The sequence below is a fragment of the Bactrocera oleae genome, chromosome 2 (assembly GCF_042242935.1).
Source record: "Bactrocera oleae isolate idBacOlea1 chromosome 2, idBacOlea1, whole genome shotgun sequence".
NCBI lineage: Eukaryota > Metazoa > Arthropoda > Insecta > Diptera > Tephritidae > Bactrocera > Bactrocera oleae.
The window spans coordinates 67,553,088-67,578,420 of NC_091536.1; the positions used below are offsets into that span (position 1 = coordinate 67,553,088).

Consider the following 25,333-nt stretch of genomic DNA (forward strand, 5'->3'; position numbering starts at 1 on the left):
TGAAAAAAATCCGCGATGTCGTATTGCCAGATCGCTGATTGAAAATGAGCGTTGTTGCTGTACCTAAGCAACTCAAAAGACCGTGTGAATCATAACCTGCTGTCGGGTGTAATGGGTGCCGGATTTGCGCAGTCCGGACAACAAGCACACCATAAAACTAGTCTTCAGCAGTGACTGATACTGTTTAAACACAATTCGAAGCAGTTTCTGCGTCTTTTCGTGACCGTCGACGTAACAGGGAGCGGCTGGTGTACATCAAAGACCACGTAAAAGTCGAAACAGTGGACTTTACCCGGCATAACTCGCGCCAGGTTTGACCTCCTTGATATTCAATAATTCATATTTATTTTTTTTTTATATATATTACATCATATTTATTTCATCATTTATTCAATTACACAATAAATCTGATTGATAATGAAGCATTTACGAACTTTCTTTTAACACAACAATTTCTGCTTGAATACATTTACACTTAACTCAGCTAATTTAGTTTCGAATAGTGTGTCTAAAAGACTGAAAGTGCAAAACTTCAAATACTTGTATATTTTTGGTGTCTGCTTTCTACATATAAATTATATTTATTTTTCCAAATTTATTATTATTTGTTTTTTTTTTCGCATGTATGTATATATGTCTTTCAATAAATATCCAACCGTTAAAAAGGCTTAGAAAGTTTGCAACTAATATAATAAAAAATACATTACTCGCTTTGTATTACATATACAAATAAACAGTTATGTGTGTGTGTATGTGTGCATTGTAGGTGTAAATGGCATGATGGCTATGTATGCGCTTAAGGACACTGCGATCTAAGGCTGAATTCATATAATGGCTATCTTAAGTGACTATTACGCACACATACACACGTGCGATGTAAATGTGCATAGTTTTTGTAATCCAAAAATATTTATTATTTACCAATTTTACTTATATATAGACACTGTTTATGTATTTACATTAAGAGTTTGCAGTGGAACTCAAAAATTTAAGCGAAAGATGGTTGCCGGGGTACAGTCATGATTCAAATACTATATATAAGGATGTGTCGAAAGCCTAAAAACAACAATTTTTCAAAAGTGATTTAACTCATAATGTCAAAACAAGCTGTTTAAACATATATTTTTTAAACATACTAGCGTATGAAAATGATTTTTAAAGTAATAACTAATTACGAATAGTTTTTAAAAATACCAAAATCATCAAAATGTAATTCATGAGAAGAACCAAAAAAGGGTTATTTGATATTATGCATTAAAAAATATTTTCGTAAAAAGAAACCCACTCTCAAGTAACACAACCCTATATAATTAAATCATGCGTAAAGGTGACTCAAAAAATAGTTTGCTAATTGAATTTGTAAATATTCTTTGTAATTTTATTTTAAATTTATTTTGTGTGCCGTTAGAAATTGTTATATTATTGTTTTTCTATTTTTCTAGATCATTCAACCAAATTTAGTTTCCAAATCGATTGAAATGCACTGCGTCGGTAAGTATTCACCATGTTTTCGAAACTGTTTTAATAAAATAGTTATTTTTCTTTACTTTAAATTTTTTCTTATTATTTATTTATTTTATTATTATTATTTATATTTTTATGCTTCAACTTATAGCTAGTCGTGCTTTTGGGCAAATTTTTAGTTATTAATAAAATAGTTTATATTTTTCCTGCAATTATTTGCTGTTCGTTTTACATACAAATATATTTTACACACATTCATACATGTGTATGCGTGTATTTCAACATAGGAACATCACTACAATTATTAAATTTAAACACATTTAAGTTTAAATTGTAATGTGATTATAAGAGTAGACATAACTAATTAATTTTACAGTTTAATTGGTATACAAAAATGTTAAAAATATCTGTTATATAATAGAGACCTGCTGATTTGACATTATAATTGTAAAAATTAAATATTTTCGTATAGTTGATGTGTTTGTGTTGTATAAGTATTATATGGTAGTATTTTTAAATATTTATAGGTAAATAGTGTATTATTATGTAGTAGTGTCGTTATTTTAAATCGTTCGAGTACATACATATACATATATGTATAAACTATATGTATGAGTTAGTGTTTTTAATATGAACGCGCCGTTTTGTGAAGTTTAACATACAATTTCAATACTTTTTATAAGCATATATACAAATTGACAATTTTCAAATGCTCAGGGTTGCCTAAAACCTCTTTAAATGCTGCTTAATTTTGAATTTTATTCACACATTAAACACTGATTGTATTTATATTTAAATTCTTATGTATACTGGCGCGCATTTTTGTAAGTAGTATATAATTTTTATTATGAGCAAATAAATTCGAAAAAAACACTAAAAATATCATCTTACAAGGCAAAAACAAAACAAAAAAAAAATAAATAAATAAAAATAAAAAAATAAAAATAATAAAAAATAATTTAAACTTAAAAATAAATATCAAAATACTCGTTGCTTTTGTGCTAATTTAGTTTTACACATTACTTTTACACTCTCTTTTTCCGTTAGTTAAAAGTTGGCTTCCTTTCTTCAGCAGAGGAAATATGGTACACTCACTTATACAAATATATCACTTTGTTGGCAAAACAACATATTATTACAAAATATAATTTTCAATTGTGTGCTTAAATACAAAAATTTCAATGTCAATATGAATTTTTTTTTTAACGCTGAATTGCTTGTTGTTGTCACGCAAAATTTAAAGCTCCTATGTTATATAATTCCTCTAACAACAGCTTTCACGCTTACGCTACATAGTAAAATATCTTAAACTAAAAAGAAAATGAGTACATCGTACGATTCCACATCAATTCTCGCATTCATTTAGCCTGCTCCATGCGCACTGCACGCCCAATCAAACACCATCCACATACATAACTCTCAAACTCATTTTCTTAAAGATTCCTAAGCACTGCTCTTGCTTGTTTGCCTTTTCGATTTCTTTTATTTTTACTCTCTACCAGCGAACTTGCCCATTATTTAAAATATATTTATGTGAAATTCGCTGACTATCGCTTCCAGGAAGTCTTTCAGTTGATAGTAAGAATGCTCACGCCAATAAATGTTGTTGTTGACTTGCTCCATGGCCAAGCCGATGGCTTCTTCGACTGCTGTCAGACCCAGTTTTCGTGCACGATCGGCAAACTGCTGCAGCTGATCTTTGTGGTATTCCTTATTCATGTAGGTGGTGATGGATTTGATCATCTCGGTGAGTGTGGAGAAGCCATCGCCGAAGCTAGAGTTACATAGAAAGGATATGTAATTAAATTTTTGGATCATAATATTTTGACTGCCATACATATGTATATACCTAGTCCAAAAAAATAAAGAAAATGTTTTCTAAAAATATCGCATACTCCCCAATAATTTTATTCCCTGAACAGTGTATATTAAGTTTGCCACGAAGTTTGTAAAAAAATACCTTTTTCTGTGCCCAATTAGATATAGAGACACAAAATTCATTTAATTTTAGAATTCACACAGAAACTATTGGCAATATAAGATATAAAGCTTCTACTTTCACAATATGTTCAGTATAGACCTTTCTTATTCCTTTTATTTTGATTATTAATGCATTTATGGAATAAAATATATTCAAATGCTATGATAATGGGGATCGTTTATAATCACATGTTGAGCCAAAAAGTATGCTTCAAAGTAACTTAAAAATCTCTGTTAAGATAACATGGATTTGTACATAGTCGTTATCATCTATGTTAATGTCAAAATAAATATTCCATATATCAGATATGGAAAAGGGCTGAGTATAGACATAAAAGCATTACTAGTCAAATATATTGAAGATAGTTGAATATTTTGATACTTTGAATCGTAATTATATTGTAACAAGTAAGGAAGGGCTAAGTTCGGATGTAACCGAACATTTAATACTCTCGCAAAGTCAAATAGTATACTCGTTTGAGATTTCTTTGTGGATTGACTGATATTTTCGGTAGAAGGTCAACTATAGGCACTGGGGTCCACATATTTAGTACTTAGGGGCTTGAACAGTTTTGGTTCGATTAAGACAATTTTTGGCCACAAGGTGTCATACTTTAATCGCATTATTTACGCAAAGTTTTATCCCGATACAGTAATTGTTGCCTGATTTGCATAGTGGAAAGTGAAATAATCAGATGAAATTGAAAATGGTTTCGCCCATTTTCGCACTATGACATAGAAATATGAAAAGAACGTCATGCACCGAATTTGGTTGAAATCGGTTAAGCAGATCTCAAGATATGGGTTTTCACCTAAAAGTGGGCTGTGCCACGCCCACTGTCAGTATTTTGAACGCGGTTCCTATAAAGTCATCTCATACCATCCCAGAGATAAAATTTAATGGCGTGTTTAGTGCTTGATTTATAGCGCTTTTAGTAGTTTTTAACAGTACCGTTATATAGGGAGTGGGCGGAGTTGCCACCCGATTTCACCCATTTTCACACTGTAGGTAGAGGTTCTAAAAAAATTTGCTTCCAATGAATTTTGTTATTATTGCATTAGCGGTTTAGGAGATATGCACATTAAACCTATTAGGGGCGGGACTATAAAAAAACCCACTTAAAAAAAAAATTTAACTGCAGATGCCCCTCCCTATACTAAATAAGAGTCTTGTATCTTGTTGTGGAGCTTAGTTATGGCAATTTATTTGTTTTTGGATAATAGCGTTTTGTGGGCGTGGCAGTGGTCCGATTACGCCCATCTGCAATACCAACCATCTCACGGTATCAAGAAACACGTCTACCAAGTTTCATAAAGATATCTCAATTTTTACTCAAGTTAGAGCTTGCACGGACGGACAGACGGACGGACGGACAGACAGTCACCCGGATTTTAACTCGTCTCTTCATCCTGATCATTTATATATACATAACCCTATATCTAACTCGATTAGTTTTAGGTGATACAAAACTATTATACTCTGTAGCAACAGGTTGCGAGAGTATAAAAAGGATGAAACGAAGCACTGATTTTCGAAGTACATATGTATTAGTATATATACAATACTATAAAAATTTCTGTACTCATTGTAAGGTTTGGAGATGCAAAAAAAATTTCACTTTTTGTTTTTTGGATTTAGTGGTATGAAATTGTTTCACCCAATTCAGTAGTCAAGTAAGATAATGGAATTCAAAATGGTCTATACATATGGAAAGGAATTTGTGGTTGAAGCAGCTGACCGAAAACTATTTCTAATTTTATAGTGAGGTTAGGTGTTATCGTCTAAATGTTTGTTTAGGAAACGAACAGTTGAGACAGGTTTGAGCCACAGAAATCATATTTGGGGGTCCAGTCTAAATAAGAAAGGAATTAGCCTTCTCTAACAATGAAAATAATGAAGAACTGGACACCAAAAAAAAAAAACACTGAAACCTCGTTAAGTAAATGAGGTAATATAAAGATATAATATAAATGGTTTTGGTCCGGTTTTGAGTGATTAATGGAGCTTGACTTTTTCTTTAAATTCTATGGTCAATAATTCTACTCTTATCTTGCTAGGTCACACTTGGAAATAATGACATAGTTTACGTTATCGCCCTATGCTATTATGTGGATTGATATTGCTCTAACTATGACACGAAAGAAGTTTTAAATCCGCGCCTGCACGGACGGACGATGACTGTAAAAGCGCCACTAGATTTCATATCTTCGAAAAGATTATTTAAATCTCTTCGTTTATTGACGAGAATTTATCTATTAATGAAAAATATTCAACTTACTATTCAGAGATTTCATTGATTTTCGATTGCAGAAAATCGAATGCAATCTCGTAACCAATCGGGTTCTCAGCAACGGCACGGAAAGCGCGAGCGCCATCCTGCTTTAATATACCAGAAGTGGGATCAATGGTCATATTTAGATATCTGCGAGTGAGAGTAAATAATAAATTTGAAAAATATATGTATAATTTGTGTATAAAATTCAATGATATTTCGATCCATTACGTACTTGGAGAGCAGCCATGGTTTTGTGGTGCAGCCCAAAGATGTCAAGATCTGCTCCTTCTCGGATGCGCTTGTGGTGCGTTTGTATTGCTTGTAGGCAAAGTACCATTCCTGGAAAGAGCCCTCGGCGAGCGCCGTACAATAAATGATCGATTTCAGATTTGGCTTAATGCTGTAAAAAAAAAATAATTTTATAAAATTTTTATTAAAAATGTAAAGAGTTGGACACTATAGGTACATACGGATTGAGTTTGGGATCGGCCATCCACTCGCGATACTTCCGGTGCGCTGGCATTGTACAGCGATCGTAGTTGAATTTGCATGCGAGGCGCGCAATATTGGCGCGATGTTGTAGTTGTATGTGTGATTCATTGTCTGGTTCATTCAAGCCGTAGCGGTCGAAGGCGGGGCGTACAATGAATTTCATAAAAGCCTGTATGAAATAGGTTGCTATAAAAAATTTTAATTTCAAAAAATAGTTTTACTCACTCTGAATGTCTCATAGGCTGGCTCGCGATGCAGCATATAGATAAGGTAATTGAGTCCACGTTGCGTTGCACGCCACAGTAGCTCGTCATCGGTGGCTGTGAAGATCTCCATAAGGAAGGTCAGGGGTATGTCATAGGTCAAGTACTCGGCTTGTGCCAAGTGTAAAGCATCATCCAAAAGTTGTGCACGTGTGATACGCGGCAACGTGGTGAACTTCTTTTTCAATGCCAACCAAGAGGGCATATCATAGTTGACGCGGTAGTAGCCCTGGCGATTCAAATTCACATAAACCACATTCTCTGTGTTATTTTCCGAGGTAAAGGCATCGCTTATGACAATTTGTCGATCAGTTTCCATCATCCAATGTGTGGGTATATTGTCGCCTTTGCGTAGCTCATCCGTTTCGAAGGTGATCGGTATAACGAAACGGCTGTCATCCGACATATTTCGCGATGGCAACATATAACGTTCTTGGGTTAGCACTAGATCAGCTTCACGACGCTCGACCGTTATTACGGGATAACCAGGTTTCGTTATCCATGAATCCATAACCGTTTTCACTTGCAGACTATCGGGCAGGGTCTTACGCTCATGCGCATGTTGTGTCATAAATTCCCACAACACATCACGATCGGCATTATCATAAGCATAAGATCTCAGTAAATCTTGTGTTGCTGCACGGAAGGCTTCATCGCCCACAAATGAGCTCAACATACGCAGAAGTATATTACCCTTTGAATAGGTGATCGGATCAAAGATGCGACGTATATCCGTTGTTGATTTCACATCGAAAGCAATGGAATGAGAACTGTTGTCCGCGTCATGTTGCATGGCATCGCCGAATTCGTAGATTGTATAAGTGTCCATAATTTGGAATTCAGGACGTATTGTATTCAGCGCCAAGTAGCTCATATAGCAGGCAAAACCCTCCTTCAGCCAAAGATCATCCCACCATTTGGGTGTGACCAAATTACCAAACCACTGATGCGCCAATTCGTGTGCGACAATCTGGGCAACGTGCTCCATGTGTTCAGATGAAGAAGCACGATCAAGATCTTCAGGCACGAGGAGAGCAGAATCTCTACAAGTTTATAAAAATATATTAATTTTATAGAAATTGTGTAGACTTTAAAAAAAATTCTATGCTCGCGCCAAAATTTTGCGGTATACCAAATTATTTAACCAACTGTAGGGAATATGACCCATGATTCAATAGTTCTCAAGAGTTAATCCCTAGAATCAAATATTGCAGATCGATCGGCTTTAACTTTATTATATTCCTGTAATACTTGTAGATTGATTTTTAAAAAATTACCAGCTGATATCCCTAAGCGGGTTTGAATACGGAGTGTAAGTAATGGCAGTTGTAAGACAGAGGTATTTAAATCGCCTTAAAATGTTGGACAGTTTTATACCGAAAAACTTATTTTCCAGATTCTCGGCTTTCCGTTTGGCTTTTTTCGTGCACCTGATAACAAAAGATACCCTTTTTGTAAGATGATATTAATAATAGGAGCCTAATATTTATCGACTTTTATATAATCACTACCCGGGCCCCGAGGAATTTATTTGCTGCATTTGCATAAAAAGGATCCATCCAAACTCCACCTCGGTTAGGTGCAACACATGCAATGGATGAGAATCTCAGAAACAAACTTATATAAATCTTATGAAAATGATTTTCGAATATAAGGTGGACTTGAGATACTAAAAAATATTTCCGTGGACGTTTATTTCATCCCAAAGTTTCAGTGAAACCAACACTCTGTAAAGTAGTGTATATCAGAAAGTTATAGGAAGTACTTGTATAAGTGAGCTGAGAAGCTTCAGAAGGTATTTTAAAACAACATTGAAAAGAGAGGCAAGCTGGTATAATGTAAGTACTGTCCAAACCATACTCATTTAAATTTGTGCAAAAATGCTTAAATGATAGATCGATTTTTCTTATCAAATATTTGGTAAACTAACCTGAATGTAATTAGTCCCCAATTTTCCATAGCACTAAAACCAAAATCAGGTATCGATACCATATCGATTTTCGATAAACGGTTCTTTATGCCAAAATAATCTTCGAAGTAGGGCAAGAACTTTCGCAGCATTGAATAGGCATAATTTGTCATTTCAGTATTTTCGGGGCGGGTCCAAATCTCTACGCGCGGAACTAGATTTGCATCCAAGTCGGAGAAGTGAGATTTCACCAAATTTGAAACGACAAAGGCGAAGCTGTAGATAGGCATTTTCGGTGATGTTACAAAATCATCGCGCGTAAAGCCTGGTCGGTGAACACTAAAACCAAGAAAGATTTAAAATATTTGTATTATATAACTGTGAGTTATGACAAAAGAAGGGAAACTCACGAGCTACGATAGAGTGGCATATTAGACAAGGCCATGCCGAGTTTATCATCACGTATAATAGTGATGGTAAAGTTCGCCTTCATGTCTGGACGATCGAAGCAAGGGAATGCGCGGCGAGCGTCGACTGGCGAGAATTGCGTGCTGACCATCCATCTGTCGAAAAAAAGAAGTTTGGAGAGGGAACGACGTGTATAATATATATCTTATTAATATATGGCATAAAAATCTTTCTTCATTTCTACTTACTCGATTTTATTGGTTTCCAAATTCGTATAGCTTGTTCTGTACACACCTTGAAGCGTGTCGGTTATCTGACTGACAAAATCCATGCTTACAATTAACTTGACATCCCGTTCATCCTCAATACCTCTAATTATGGCCACCACAAAGGATGAATTGTTCTCTCCATATTTACCATCGAAATCCAATTCGATTTCATCGCTTGCTGAGACATTGCTAAGCGAACGTATAACGCGCACATTCGAAATGGAAATATTGTGCACATCAAGAATAATCGGAAGCAGAGTAGGGATATTGGCATCACGTTGTACCTCAATGGCAATGCTACCATTGTTGGAGGCGGTTTTAATGTTGGGCTCAATTACAATGCTGGGAAGTGCAAAAATTATGTTTTTTGGATGATTAAATAATAATTTTGTTAATTTTGAAGAAAATGAGTGAGAAAATGGGATCAATATTTAAGTATTATCAAGCCGAAGTGCTCAACTTTTCAAAAATACCTTAAAAATTTAGTTAGTTTCAAAAATTTCAAGAATAAATGAAAGTTTCAAGTTAATTTACTCAAACTCTATACTTAAATATAATAGCGGTATTTAACTTACTAGACAAATAAAATCTAAACAATCAAAAAAATTTTTTTATTATGAATTTTCGGTTCATAATTCTCCAACTCTATTCTATATTATACCTAATTCCGACCTTTCATGTTAACTTTTTTTTAAATTTACTTTTTGTACAAATATTTCAATTTTTTAATTAGGTGGCAACACCATTATTTCATAATGGCGATAGACGTAGTCACAATAGAATATATACGATAAATTTATCTGTAGTTGGGAGTCTCTGTTAGAAACAAAAACTTAAAGTGTGGTGAATCGAACAAGCAACTCGTTTAAGTCAAAAAGATTAGTATTTTGTGATGTATCTACATCTTCTGACGTATGAAATTCTGTTAAATACTTTTGTTGTTGCTTTCCTGGCTGGTGCTAAAAACGGTTGTACCACCTGTTATATAAAACCTTTGAAAACATGACTGATATATTCACAATCTTGTTCATGTAGTATATTTTTTCGAAAAAAATTTAAGTCGGGTGGCAACTTCTCAAAAAACAAAAGTCTATTATTCAGATTGTAAAGGTATGACCACAGTATTATTATATGCTACCTATTCAAAAAAAAAGTTTTATGTTCATTTTATAAAACCACTTCATTTCTTTTAATTTAATTCAATTAAGATAAAAATTGCAATAAGCAGACCTGCCTGTAGCTTCTGTGTAATGTTGGCTAATAAATGTTAATGGAAATAAGCAAATGTGTTTATTTATGTAGATATGTATACTATGTAGTATGAAAATAAATATTAAGTATCAATTTACTTATCTCAGCCCCTTAGAAAGGCAAAACGATATTTTACAGCGATCTTGGCACCTACACTAACAATTAGCTCATAAATCAATAAAACCAATGACGCCGAATAAACTATCGACGTTATGCATACGTACAATTGTACATATTTATTCGTGTATATGAACCTAATGACAAACGTCATTAAATATAGAACCGTCTGTTATTGGAAGCTTTGAAAATCCGCCTCAGTGCATGCGATCATCAGTGAGAGCAACTAGCCAACAATAGTCGATAGAGTCATAGGAAACACCAGGCGCCACCACTAACAATAACAATACAATTGCAAATTTGCAACAATTAAAAGTCGTAACGGATTTTCATTAAACATTCAATTATTGTATGAGAAAATTAACAGCAGTAGTCATATGGTGCACGGCAATGCGCAAATAATTTCAAATTATTATATCGTAATAAAACATGTATACAACTGTATCAGATAGAAAAATGCTTGATTCTTCAACTTATATTTGCCATACGCGCTTTTCCTAATTAAATCAATTACCAGTTGCTCTCAGTGTCGTAAATTAAACGCAACAAGTGAGTATCTGATTAACGAGCTTGGGCGCAACGCGTCAGACATCTGGCACTGTCAACTGTCAGCTTTAAAAAAGAAAATTTATACAGATAATGTTGCAAAATATGGAGCTAATATGCTTGTTAATGTTTCTGCTAAAAGAGTTTAAGTTAAGTTAAGCTAAGGAGGGTATTTATATTGGGTTATATGGAATATGTATACATATGATTTGCGACTTTTGGTTTCTTGTACTCATATATCCTCTCCTCACTCACATTAACTTATCCAACCAAATCGCATTAAGGAAGCCTAACAAGCACGGTTAATGGAGTCACGGTTAATGACGTACTCCTTTGAGGATACTTCGGTCCGATGACTTTGCTCAAGGAATAGATGATCTGGTCTCACCGCCTCCAGGTCGCAGAACCAACAGTTTTCCGTCGATCAAGTTTCCCTTTTGAGCATTTGTAAACTCACCGCAGTGCCAAAGTACACAGCTTTAAGCTGCCTAAATTTGTTTGTAAGGGGGTTGATAACCAATCTGAACCTATCCAGGTTGTTTCCTCCACTGTAAAGATGTATCCGGTCCTATCGGCTTTGTGTCCGCTTTTGTCTTAGTCAGATGGTCCGCAATCTTCAAAACATATGTATCTCTTATCAATAACAGATGTACGTGATTCCGAGTTGTTATACTGCTAAGCTACGCAATTTAGTACCTTTGATAATCTAATTTGGGTGTGTCCTTTAACTCAATTGTTTTGATTAGGGCAGCGTCGATTCTAAAATAAACTGAGCTAAATAAGTGGATTTTTTTTGTAGGAAACTTATGTCAAGGGGATGGACGAACAGAGTAGGCAGGATGCTATGCTACCAAGTCATTTTCTTAGCGACTACCCTTTATTAACATCCATATTATTTAGGATATTTAGCTTAGGATGTATTCCATACATCATTTCATCCGTTGGATTCTTGAATAAAAGTACAGTAGACGATACTAGTAATTACATTAACCGAGTAACTTTATTGTAGAGAGCGGCCCCATATTTTTGGAGCCTATATTTCGGCGTCTTCGACGATTGCTGTGACATAGAAAGAACGGGCAAGGTTTTGAAAGCTTTCTGTATGTGGCTTCGTAGAAAACAATCACACATGCGCCTCGTTTTAAATAAACCCCATTTTAATTTTTTGTTCTGAGTTCTAAATTGACAGTTCGGACCGAATATTGTTAATGACATTTAATTTAAATAACTATTTTGATTTTTTTATTTAGAAGCAATCTTTTAGACAACCCCACATTTAAATAAGATGGCGATGTATAATTTGTGTAGAGCACGAGAGCAAGAGCAAACAAATGCTCGTAACGGGACATGGACCGTTGAATACCGCTATTACATACAATTTGACGCTCGTGCCGCATACAAGTTTAACTTCAAACCAGCTGCCATCAAAATGTTTGGTTATTTTTGCAATATTTTGATTGCTCTCGCATTGCAAGATCGAATTAGAACCGAAAGCCTCACGACAAACGCATTTCTGCACCTCTAACCCGATCAACCGATCAACGACCAACAGGGAGCGATTAGCGAGCGAAGCGCACAAAGTCAATACCATTGAGTGACAATCGCTTTCCTTCGCACGCTTTGAAATAATTGCTGTAAACCAGGAAATGCAACATTCTGCTTTGTCATGCCACAATTTCATATATCCAACAGACTTCTTACACTGATCACCGATTACACTTGTGGCCTGACGCGTTGCGTTGCGGCACGATCACAAGAACTGCGCCGAGACCACAAGCGTAGAGATCAACATGTACTAGACAAGAGGCAACAATGATTTGACCAGCATAACAACAAGGCAATAGTGCAACTCTTAACTCAACTGTCTCAACTGATGCGCGTTGGTCCGAACGCCTTCGATTTACGCCGCTCAACGTCATCGCAGGTCCGTCCAACCGTTTTTTTATGATTCCTATTGCGACGCTGGCGCTTTTCAACTGCATGGTTATTCAAGTCAATTCAATTCACACGGGCTGCCGCACCGCATTCCGAACGCGTGGCATCGCGTGCATCTGCGATATTAATGACGCTCGTTTGTGTGCCAATTGCACGAATGCATGCGGTGTGTTTGCTTTTTTTTTGTATGCTAGTGCCGCCACGTCCGTTAGTGCAACAATAGTTGCGCGCACGCGGCAAAAGTAAATGCCGGTTGCTACTGTCTGTCGCTTTATGCCGAGTTGTTTGATATCTCGTTTTGTTATCGTCGCTTTAGTTGTTTGCGGCTTGTTTTTTTTTTGTAATTCTGATTTTATTTGTTAACGGTTTTGTTTTGTTATTTTGTGAGCTTTTCTTGTTGTGGATGTTGGCAACATTTCTCTTTCTTATCTATGCGCTCAGATCGTTGCTGTGTAGTAATTCGCAGTATTTTGTTGTTGCATTTCGAGTGACGGCTGTTGAGCTCATTTGACGAGTTCGTGCTACTGGATTTAGTTTTTACTTAGATACCGGTGTTTATGATCTGAACGATTCTACTGTGGTGTATTTTATTACTTTTCTTGCTGTGAATTATGTAAGAGCTTGCTGTTGCCGCCTTATTTACATATTTGGTTCTGATAGCCTTATTAAGTAGGTCATAATTGGATTAAACGTTTTTTCCGGAGTTTTTTCAGAAATTTGATGTACCGAAGAGTGTTATAAATTATAACGAAATTACTTCTTATACTTTTAACAGTTATCAGGATTTTCAAATCGGCCAGGGTCTTGATGCTAATAGTAAATATGGTGTTAGTAGTTGACTAACATGTGTGATTTTCAGATACAGTTAAATTTTCTACACTCTTTACTTAGTTGAAGTATACTCGCAACTGTCATAATTTCGAAGTTGCAAAAATCGCCTATCATGCTCCTAGCATTCCACTAAAAGAATGTAGTTTTAACAGATGACGTGAAATCACTTTTGCTACCAAGTTTTGCAGTATTTATACAATTGAATACCAAATCAAACTTTATAAGCCACCAAAAAATATTGCCCTGGACAAAACCCTTATTCCTCTTAAAAGTTTATCTTAAGATGTTACAGAGGAATTATTTACGAATGATTTACGAATCTTTGCATGAGCAAAGATAAGAACCCTTTAGCTATCAAATAATCAAATTTCATTCGGACTCGTCCATTTAAACTGCGAGCGCAACTGAATCGATAAATGTTTTTTATTTTTTTGGTTCAACATTTTTTTATGTTCATGTGATGGTTGATCTTCATATGTCAATTTGTATGTGTTTGCCAGCTGTTTGACCGGAACCCGGAATTTTTGCAAAAACGATTAATAGAGTTCGCAAAAGATGTGCCTGACAACGTAGCTGAGGACCTTACATTTATCAAACGCATCCTTATCCTGCACTGAAATCCATAACAGCTGACACTTATGACAAGTGTATGGAAAATTGCATTAAGTAAGGGTTTCTCCCAAAATTCGCTGAAGGCACTGAAGTCCTTATAACAAGTGTTTGAAAAGTTGCATCAAGAGGGGTTTCTACCTTGAGAGATCAAAACAATCACTTTTAATATTATTGCTTATTCAAATACATACATGTTTTAAGAATATGTTTCAAATTAAAATCTGTTAAACTACGAAAGTAATCGGCCGTTTGTTGGAGCGTTTTTCTAGTTGATGAAGGTCCTACAAGACGCCAAATTGAGCACTTGCATGACATTTTTTAAATTTTAATTTTGGACGCTGGGACAAATTTTCAAGTAAAGCTTCATCTAACTTTTTTCCGACAACTGTGAGAAAATTTCTTCCTTTCACTTATTATACTTTCCGAAAAAAAAATTCCAGAAAAAGCATTAGGTTTTCGGGCCAACAAGTCAGACACTCCACTTAAGTGTTAGCATGCTTGTATTGGTTCAAAAGTAGCGTTTTTGAAGGCGGCAATAAAGATTTGTATTAAAATACATTAGGGGTAGTCACACCAGCTTTCTTAATTCATTAGTTGCTATTCGATACTTTTTTACGTGCATTTTGTTTTTGTAAAGTTATTAGATTATCGTTCTACCGAGTAACGAAGTACTCTGACAAGTTTGATAATTTTGCTTGGTAACATCAAATCAGCTATTTTTTTTGCGTCGTTGCCTTAAAAGTTTATTTAATTAATATTGCTGCTCGCTACAAGATAATTTTAAACACATTTTTTCAAATGTAAGTACTTAATAAAATTGAATAAGCTGTTTTGGAACAAAATTTACCACACTACTAAGATAAAGCAAAATATGTTCACAGTTAAGTGTTTGGAGTATCAACTAACGAATCACCAGATTAACATATTCAGTTTAAATATCCCTATTGATAATTGCTTTTTTTTGTCAGTCCGAATCAAATTTGATGGTATAAGTGAACAATTTAACAGTTACGTCCTAATGAACGCACACGTTTCAGCTGTAATGGTTTTTGACGTAGAAATACACTCTTCATTCCACATGTGGTAGGGAGAAGGAGAGTAAGACCTTTGTTGCAATGAAAAAACGTACTAAATAAAGGCTAATAGGGATTCGGAGAACGAAAGTGAGAAGAAGTTAGCTTAAAACAAATTAAGTCAGCCTTTAAAAGATTTTAAGCATTTTACAGAATTTTTAAGCTGATTGCATTTTTCGCAAATAATTTAAAAGTTTGCACAACTGCAAACTAAGCAAATAAACTCAGTTATCTGGAACACTGATACAGTATTGCGTGTTTAACATTTCAAATATTTACAAATAATGATGTCATATTAAAAGTATGGCATTTTAATGGCAAATAAAAGCGGTAAATTGACTTAACGAGCTGTTGAAATATGCACTTCAAATATGTGTGTATTGACCTACACAATTATTAATAAAAAAAAATTATAATAAATTTTAAGAATTATTACTTTCTTTATTCTTGATTTTGATTACTTACTTGTAATGGAGCGGTCTCCAACCGTCGTGCAGTTGTAATTTCCTATCGGCTGATTTACTCTTGTCTGCACCGAGAATGTCATGCTCTGGCGGTAAGCTGATGTCACCGATTGGCGCGATTGGTGGTGTGGTACCATATTTCGATATGGGACTGGCGGTATGTGGTGCCGTGCCGAGCATGTTGGCCGTCGCCACTGATGTGGTGTTGTATTGTTGGCCATTCGAATTGGAGGACAGAGCCAAAGGTGGTGAGTTCTTATTTGAGTTGCCATTAAAGCAGCTGGAATGGAAAATTTTCTTTAAGATTGATATTGAGATAAGCGTCAAGAGAGTTTGTATCTGTGTACTTTATCTCATCTATCACACTGAGTAGAAGCATTAGGCTTCGATATTATCCGTGGTTGCAATACTACTGCACATGTGATTCTTAGATTTTTGCTCAATCTAAATTACCGTTGTACATGAACGAATATCTATAGACTTAACACAAATAGCTTTTAACCCAGTTCATCGGATGGAATAAAGACACTTAAGCTAGAACTACCATTATATTAGTTTTATATTCTCGCAACGTGCTGCTACAGAGTATAATAGTTTTGCTCACCTAATGGCTGTTTGTAACACCTAAAACTAATCGAGATATATAGAGTTATAAAAAAAAAAAATATATATATATACACGATCAAGATGACGAGAAGAGTTGAAATCCGGGTGACTGTAGCTTGTGCAAAAACTAAGATATCTTGATAAAACTTTGTAAATAAACGAAATATAATCCCGCCCAATCCTCATATAACGGTTTTATTAAAAAGTGCTATAAATAAATAAACAAATGCGTCAGAAACATTAAATTTTACACCCGGGATGGTACAAAGGGCTTTATAGAGTCGGTGTAAAAAATTGACCATGGGTGTTGCACCGCCCATCTTCAAGTGAAATCCCATATCTCAGGGCCTACCTTGACATGCTCATGTTACGGTGTGAAAATGGCGACAATACCTCTCAAACATGTATAAAGATTTTCGAACCACTTTGACTTTACACCGCATATATCGGCCAATAAGTAAGTTATCGTAATGAAATTGTGAGATTGTGTCAGAATTTTAAACATCCTGTGTACTAATTTCCGACATTCCACCTGACTTTAAACCGGTTATGTTTTAATTGGATAAGTTTTCTTAAACCATCTGATAGAGTGTCTGATATTTCGCTTTCTTACCCTGTTTATTACTTTACCTTGGCTTCATATTTTGCTTAATTTTTTTGCGTTTATTAAGGAAGCACTTCTTCCATACAAAATCACAATTTCATTATCCTGTCAATTAAGTTATAGTAATTACTCTTTTCCAACCATTTATGTGTACTTTCTCCTCTTGTTTGCTAAATCGCTACTGATATTTGTGCAAAAGTACACGCCTAATTTTGGTCACCGGAAACAATATTTTTCGCTACCTTGGCTAAACAAAGAAAAGCGATCGAAAATGTGGGTCAATTGATTCAATTTACTTCTGTATACTAAAACTCACAACCCTAACAATAGCTAAAACTAAAGTGTATGCAAAATGAAAGCCAAAAATAGCACCCACAAACAACAACCAACCTTTTCCAGAAAGTGACTAACCCTAAATGTCATAAACTGTCCAATCGAGGTTACAACTTAATTAAATAGAAATGACGTAAAATAAAAGAAGAAATATGCGCTAAAACATTTAAGTTAACTGTATAATATGTAAAAGGAAAGAACACACCCTAGAAATCCAATTTGATTTGGATTTTAGTATTATACTTGTATAACATAGTTGATGATGAAAATTTTCACTTCTCACACTTTTCTCTTCAGTTTAAATGCCGCGAATGATATCAATACTCTCCTATATACTTATATATAAAGTCATAAATGGGTGTTGCAACAGTGATTGTTGCGGTCACGTGTTATGAAATTGTAAAATAGCAAACTACAAATTGTTCAGCATTCGTACGAATCGCGTGTGGTTCGTATATTGTCGATTGACTTTGTAATTGGTATTCAGCAAACCGTAATGAAACAGCAAAAACAACGCCACATTTGAATGCGTTGCAAAGTGGTGTGTATTGATTGATATTGCGTTTGATACTCACCTAGGTGTTGTTACTGAGCTCGCAGTCAAGAAATATGTGATGAGTATGGTGAAGATGAGCGCCACAACCGTCACTATCGCAGTGAAGAATACGCATGTTCTGGTCACGTAAATGCCCGAGGGTGGACCGTTGAATACATATTTTTGTCCATTTTTTGTTTTTAGTTGGCCACCTAAAAGAAAAATGATATGGAATATTATATTATTTATATATATAGTATGGGTTGTCTAAAGGTTATATAATTTATGTTGTTAAAAAAACAGATAATAAAAAAATACAATATTATGGGTAACCAGTTAGAAGAGTAAACCAAAATATTCAGAAAATGTGCTTTAGAAAATATAATAAATATAGACAACATTCCCAGTACATTTGATTTAATCCAGGAAATATATTATATGGATAAAAAGGAACTTTCTTTAAGACAAATGTTTCCCATATTTTCTTACGAATTTTAGCGCGATTAGGTCACAAAAAAACCTTCAATGGCATTATGGTACTCATGTTTTTGATATCATAGAATTTTAACAATGACTTGTCATTGTTAGTAAAAAATTGTAAAACCAGACCTCAACAGTTTCAAAATGCGATGACATCAAATATGGGGTTTTACATAAATAAAAAAATATAAATTTACAGAATTCAATATACTTTAATAATCGGCAACCCATTTAAAAAAATTTTGGAACTCCGACAGCCGAAAAATAGTGTATGGCCGTGAGGCAGATTTTTCTACTAAAAATTATCTGAATTCCCAAAACCAGGAAAATGTAATTTTACCATAGATGACTTCAGGTACTGATTGAAAGTCAAAATTTTGATTTTTGACAAAATAACGGCTTTCCAAAAAAAGGCGAGTCCACTTCAAAGAAAATGCTCATATTAATATCAAAAATATTTCTCCTTCGATCATAAAAAAATATATCCAAAAAGTCCGATTGCCAATTGGTCCAGCCGTTTAGAGAAATTATTTTCACCGACTCTGAGAACAGCGTTTCGAGCAGCGTTAAGTTAAAAAATTCTTGCAAATACGCTCATACCTCCGAATCGAATTTCTCGGATCAGCTTCAAAATTTCGGAGAAAATTCTAAATAACAAATATACATACATACATATATAAGTACATTCGATATCTATGCAAATGCAAAAAATTATTTTTTGAAATTTAACAGTGGATATGAATCCTTAAGGAATGACAGTAAGATGATTATAATCATAATATTCCCTTTGGTTCGGTAATTTTCAAATAGTATTCTTCCTCGCCTTAATCCCTAACTAAATTATTATGATTTATGATGTTTTTATAACATATCATTTTTCGTTTACGATGTTATTGTAGTAAAATGCTGCCAATGAAAAGTTCTATTAGATTTTAGTTTTCCAAACAGTGGTTTGTAGTTGTTGGTTTAGAATTTTATGTATAAATCTGCTTTTAAACCTTCATGATCGAATTCTTCCAGCATTTTCTTGCATCATATTATAAGAGTCAGTTTTAGGACTTTTTTGAATTCATTATTGATCCAGTGTTAACATATCATTTTAACTCCAGATGACCTTGCAACTTCTTATTGATGTTAGTCATAATATCATTATATTTAGGATGATCATCTAACATCGATTCTGCTCAATTATTTCCGCCGAAGTCCACATTGTCATTGGTCACTCTTTCATTTATTTACTTTTATGCATATACAGAACTAATTATTCAATGTTTGTTTTTTTATCTAATTTCTTTTCTTCACATCACAACCACCATACAAATTAAACGGAAACTATTAAGTTTCACTTGGCAACACTCTATGAACTATAAATTGTGCAATATTCCTGGGTTACAATTAATTGTTGCTCAATCACGTTCAATTAAAAAGCTCGCAAATAAATATGACTTCTATGTTGGCTGTCGATAAGCAGAGAATTGAAGGCGTTAAAAACGCAAATTAGTGCGAAATTATTCGCACTCACCCGCAAAACCACATGTCACTCAGCATTGCCACCAATTTAGCTAATTGCAGGAGGCATAAATGCCCACTAGTGGGCTGCCAGGCGAGCCAATACTTGCAAGCTGAGTGCTACGTGCTGCGTGCTGCGTTGACTTTTCGGCCAGCAGCCACTTTAGTAATAGAAACCCGACCATTTTCCCGTTTATTGTGCCACGATGTCGTTGAGACCACTTAAATTGAATGCAGGAATGTGAAAGATTGTGTCAAATACTCGCATTTAATGGTCACATGTGGCGAGTGGGTCTGAATTGTTTAAATAGAATTTGTGGTTGAACGTTGACACTGCATTCAATGATCGCAAGAGAGTAGCCTCAATTTATGTAGAAAGTTTTGAATGAAAAGAGTTTGTTTGGCGGAATCATAAAATTGATTAACCATTGTAAGTAGTAAATAGAACCATTACTTAATGGGACAACAGAAGTGTTTAAGTGGTTCATAAAGGTTTACTATGCATTCAGAGCAATCGAGATTCTTTTAAATTTAACGACTTTAACACACATTGATTAACATAAGTACTATAATCACACGGGCTGATTGTTTCCTGATTTAATTGGTTTCAATATATGGTTTTGTTCAAAAGACTTCTTTGTAGCGGTTTCACACTGATCTACTTATGTGAGAACGTGATCAGAATTTCAATTCATATGCATTGAGTCACAACACTTTTATGATCGGTCATCTAAATTTCACACCACATACCATACACTTTGCGCCGAAGTGAGGCTTGTAAAGTCAATAAAAATTCCAAGAATTCTAAAATTTGCGAAGTTCTCTTTGCTATTTATTTTACTTATTTTTTGTTTAATGTGATTTTGTAGTTATGTATGCGTGCAATTTAAAGTGCGATTTGCACTCTTTTCGAAATTGGGTTAATGTATTCAAGACACAGTAATTGATTGGCGCTGCTAACAGTCGGATCTACATAAAATTGAAGCAGATCGACTATGTCAAGGAGAGAAGAAACTTGAAACCGATATGACTCACTTTCCAGGTGTGAAACCTATTTTGATAGTATATATAACATTATAAGCATGTATATAGAAATTTTACAGCTTTTTAAGCACTGTTCCATTATTCAAGTATTCAATTATTTTTCTTTTTATTATTTTAATCATAATCTTAAATAATTTTTTTTTTATTATATGGATCCTTTATCTTTCTATAATCATGTAGTTTAAGATGGATGATTGATCGGAAAAGCCAAACAAGCAAAGAAATACTCAAAATATCTGGACATTACATGCGTTTATTTCAATTAAATATTAATTTGTTTTGCTGTATGACTGTGAGACTTAGAATGTCCGCACTTGTGATTTAGAACGATTGCAATCCTTCACCAATCATTGTCTTCGCAGAGTGCTAAGTATATATTTTAACACCAATCAAGCACTATGGAGCCGCATACAACAAATCCATTGCGCAACGAAATTCTTAAGGGCAAGTGGGCGTAGATTGGAAACACCTTACGCAAACCTGCTAACGGTATTGCAAAATCCAGGTGGTGACTTTAGACCAACAGAAAAAAGTGGAGTCGAAATTCCTGTAACAGGAATGGTCGGCCAAATGTCTTCAAATGAAAACCTATAGGTTCTCTGACTTTAAAATTTGTTAACCACCAATTGTGAATATTTTAAATTAAATACTAATAAGTGATATTATGTAATTGTAAAAACAATTTAATGTTAAAAATAATGCAAACTGATTGACATGTGCTATTAATTATACTTTTTCTTATATACACAATAATATACCGTCAATCTGATTCAATTAACTTTCACATCAATGCTAACAAATCAAAGCTTTCCCCTGTGACTGCTTACTCAAACGCTAATTTAAAATTTAATGCAGACCAATTTGTAAATCATAGCAACAGTAGACGCACACAAGAGCCATTTGCTCTTGTATACATTAGGCTAAGTGCATAGTGGAGCATAGACAACTGGGGATAGAAATAAACAATAACTTAGGCATAGTTAGGAAAGCAAGAAAAAAACGTTAACTTCGGTTGCAACGAAGTTATAATACCCTTCACAAATGCAAAATACTCCTTACAAGGATTTTGATCGATCAGTATGGCAGCTAGATGCTATAGTGACTCGAACTAAACAATTTATTTCAAGAATGCACCGTTGCCTAGAACAAAAACGCGTGAAAATTTTCGTGAAAATATCTCCTAAAGGAAAATGTTTTCCATACAAGCACTTGATTCCTATCGTTCAGTTTGTATGACAGTTATATGTTATAGTGATCCGGTGTAAAGAATTTCTTCGAAGATTGCACCATTGCTTTAGGCAATAATCCATGTCAAATTTCTTGAATGATTTTAGAGAAACTTTAATATGAAATTTAAACTTTATTTTTACGATTTTAAATAATATTTTAGGGGAATAGGGGCTTAAGAGAAATTGAAAAGTTTATACTGTTGAATGCGATAATTTTCTTCAAAGCCTATAATATTCAGCTAAATTCGTTAAACTTATACATCGAAGTTAGTATACTTGTTGCAAATCTACAAAACGGTGATACAAAACCTTAGACCCTGGGCTACCTGCTGGTGATTATAATTTTTAGTTCTATGTTAATAGGAGCTCAAAGGCAAATGCTTTAAATTACAATATACAATGGGTGAGAGTTTGACACCACACAACAGATAGTAATATGATATATGGTTACGTTTGGTTAGGTTCTATGGCTGATCTCGAAAATGATCATACTTGGACTGTTATAAACCAGCATGAGATATATAAAAAAATATATCCGCCTTGCTCTCCGCTGTACTATGCTCTTAGCCTTACTTACATTGTCACTACATATGTAATTTTGTACGTTCATATGTGGTATGCTGTGATGTGCTTTACTGTGCCTTGTAGGTATAGTGGACAAGTCTTTTATGTTGTCTGCCTGCTGCTGAGGATAAAATGCGCTTTGATCTCTTGCAATTGCATTTACCTTCAACAGTGAATAATAGAAACCACAACCGCAGCACAGTTTTCCAAAGAAACGTTGCAGGCAGCGCATTTGTGGTGCAGCGTGTGTGTGGCATGCATGAGAAAAACAACCGTTCAATGCTAAATGTAAATGACGAAGATGCCGTGCGCTGATGCACTGCCAGCTGCACGTGTGCTTTCAACAAATCAAAATGCCACAAACCAAACAAGTGAAAAGAACACGCATTTGATTGAATTCCTTTCTAACAAAAATGCTTTATTTCCATCAGTAGCTAGCCACTTTTTTTGATTATTATTCAGTTGCGCGGATTTGGTGTTGTTGCATACCGCAGACATGAAAATTTATCAAAAATTTGTGATTAATGTATGAATTAGAAATTTTCAGGTAGCGTCTAAATGTTATTTTAAGTTTGTTTTGTATTGTTGTGTGTGTTTATTGTCCATCTTTAAATGCATCAAAATATAAACTAATAGATGAGTGAGGCCAGAACAAGGTGTTGAGATTTCTTCTACATTTAATTAATATCATTTTGTTTGGAGGAGACAATATACTAAATTCCTGAGGAAATAGGAACGTTAAAATGAGAAGTGAAAGCAAAAGTTTAAAAGCTTTTTGATTTATGCACCTCATATCGTATGCTTTTAAATGTAGAAAGCTGTATTACATATGTACGAGTATATGGATGAATACGGGAAATCTGATAGAGTAGGATAAAAGCCAATTTCCAAATAGAGGCGTTATATAATATTAGTCTGTCACAATCGTAATTAGATTATATTCGGATGATATCATGAAGTTCATAATAGCATTAAAATCGAATAATTTTTTTAATTTTTTACCCCTGAATTTTTACTTCCAACTTCCGCGTCCAACTTCAAGACTTAACATGCCGTTCTAATCGCAAGTTTATTAATGGCATCACTTCATCATTTTTGACAAATTTCTGTCTAATGGCAACTCTTCTCTGTCTAGTTAAAGATTTAAACTCGCGTGGACCTTGTGCATAGTTAATTCTTGTATATTATAAAAAAATATCGTTTAACCTTCAAAATAACTTCCTCTAAGCTTTAACTCAACTAGCCTGATGGTGTTTCAAATTTGATATATTTTAAATCAAATGTTGGTCAGTTGATATGGCTCAACTAGTGGAAATGATGCTTTACCCATATTTTACCCACTCTGCATGAAAACAATGATGATCTTTATGTTTTAATTAACATAGGTATAATAGACATATTTTAACCCAGTCCATACTTTCTAATGATGTACCTTATACATACGCCAGGTGTACCGGTATGAAGTGAGCGTTAAGATACAAATGTGTTGGTAGGGAACATTTGTTGTGAACGAGCCTTAATTTTTTTTGATTGACATGATATCTTTAATAACTTTACTGTCATTGAATTTTTATTGTGTTGAAAATGTCAAATTTTGTACTGGAAAGTGATGGTTTGCGGAAAGCATTAACTTTTTGTTTCAATTTGAAGAAAAGTGCTGCAGAGTCGCATCGAACGCTTGTCGAGGCATGTGGTGATCATGCTCTAACATGCAAAACATGGTTTAAACGGTACAGAGATATTGATTATGATGTGAGAAATGAAGAACGTGGAAGACCACCAAAAAGGTTTGAAGCCGCCGAACTACAAGCAATATTGGATGAAGATGATACTTTGAGCCAAAAGCAAATGGCAGTCATGTAAAATGTTGAAATTTTGTTTCAAAGACACGAAAGAAAACCAGTTTTGCATCGAATGGTCAGCGACGATGAAAAATGGATTTATTTAAAGAATCCTAAACGGAGAAAGTCATGGGTTATTCCGGGACAACCATCAACATCGACTGCAAAAACCGATCCATTCGGTAAAAAGGCAATGCTCTGGTTTGGTAGGATCAGAAGGGTGTGGCATATCATGAGCTTCTAAAACCTTGTGAGACTGTAAAGACTAATCGTTACAGACAACAAATGATCAATTTGAACCACGCATTCATCGAAAAACAACCAGAATGGGCCAGAGGAAACGGCAAAGTAAATTTCTTACACGACAATGCACCTGCACGCAAAGCAAAATCGGTTCAGAATGCATTCAAAGTACTTGGCTGGGAGCTGCTAACCCACCCGCCGAATTCACCAGACTTCCCTGGTCCCGTCCAATTACCATTTGTTTTCAACGATGGGACACGCATTGGCTGAGTAGCATTCGATTCCTACGCAGAAGTCAATAATTCGGTGTCTGGATTGGTTTTCCTTTAAAAGACGAATATTTCTATTGGCATGGTACCCACAATTTTCCAGAAAGGTGGTTAAATAATGTAAAAAGCAATGTTCAATACTTTGAATAAGTTTTTTTTAACTTTTCCATTCAAAATTAATTTTTC

At 34.5% G+C, this 25,333-nt stretch overlaps 1 protein-coding gene across 6 annotated transcripts in view; it reads right to left on the reverse strand.

Moving 5' to 3' along the window:
* Window positions 1-342: 342 nt before the first annotated feature.
* Window positions 343-25,333, reverse strand: part of LOC106623711 (aminopeptidase N) — a 131,919-nt gene continuing 106,928 nt past the window's right edge. For all 6 annotated transcript variants that reach the window (XM_036361592.2, XM_036361594.2, XM_070105540.1 and 3 more), the window contains 10 exons: window positions 18,009-18,180; window positions 15,892-16,170; window positions 9,041-9,403; window positions 8,795-8,947; window positions 8,406-8,723; window positions 6,438-7,518; window positions 6,191-6,381; window positions 5,953-6,120; window positions 5,724-5,867; window positions 343-3,238 (listed from right to left, as the gene is read on the reverse strand). In XM_036361592.2, coding sequence (XP_036217485.2) covers window positions 2,983-3,238; window positions 5,724-5,867; window positions 5,953-6,120; window positions 6,191-6,381; window positions 6,438-7,518; window positions 8,406-8,723; window positions 8,795-8,947; window positions 9,041-9,403; window positions 15,892-16,170; window positions 18,009-18,180 — 3,125 coding nt within the window. In that variant the 3' untranslated portion in view covers window positions 343-2,982. The remainder of the gene's footprint in view (window positions 3,239-5,723; window positions 5,868-5,952; window positions 6,121-6,190; window positions 6,382-6,437; window positions 7,519-8,405; window positions 8,724-8,794; window positions 8,948-9,040; window positions 9,404-15,891; window positions 16,171-18,008; window positions 18,181-25,333) is intronic.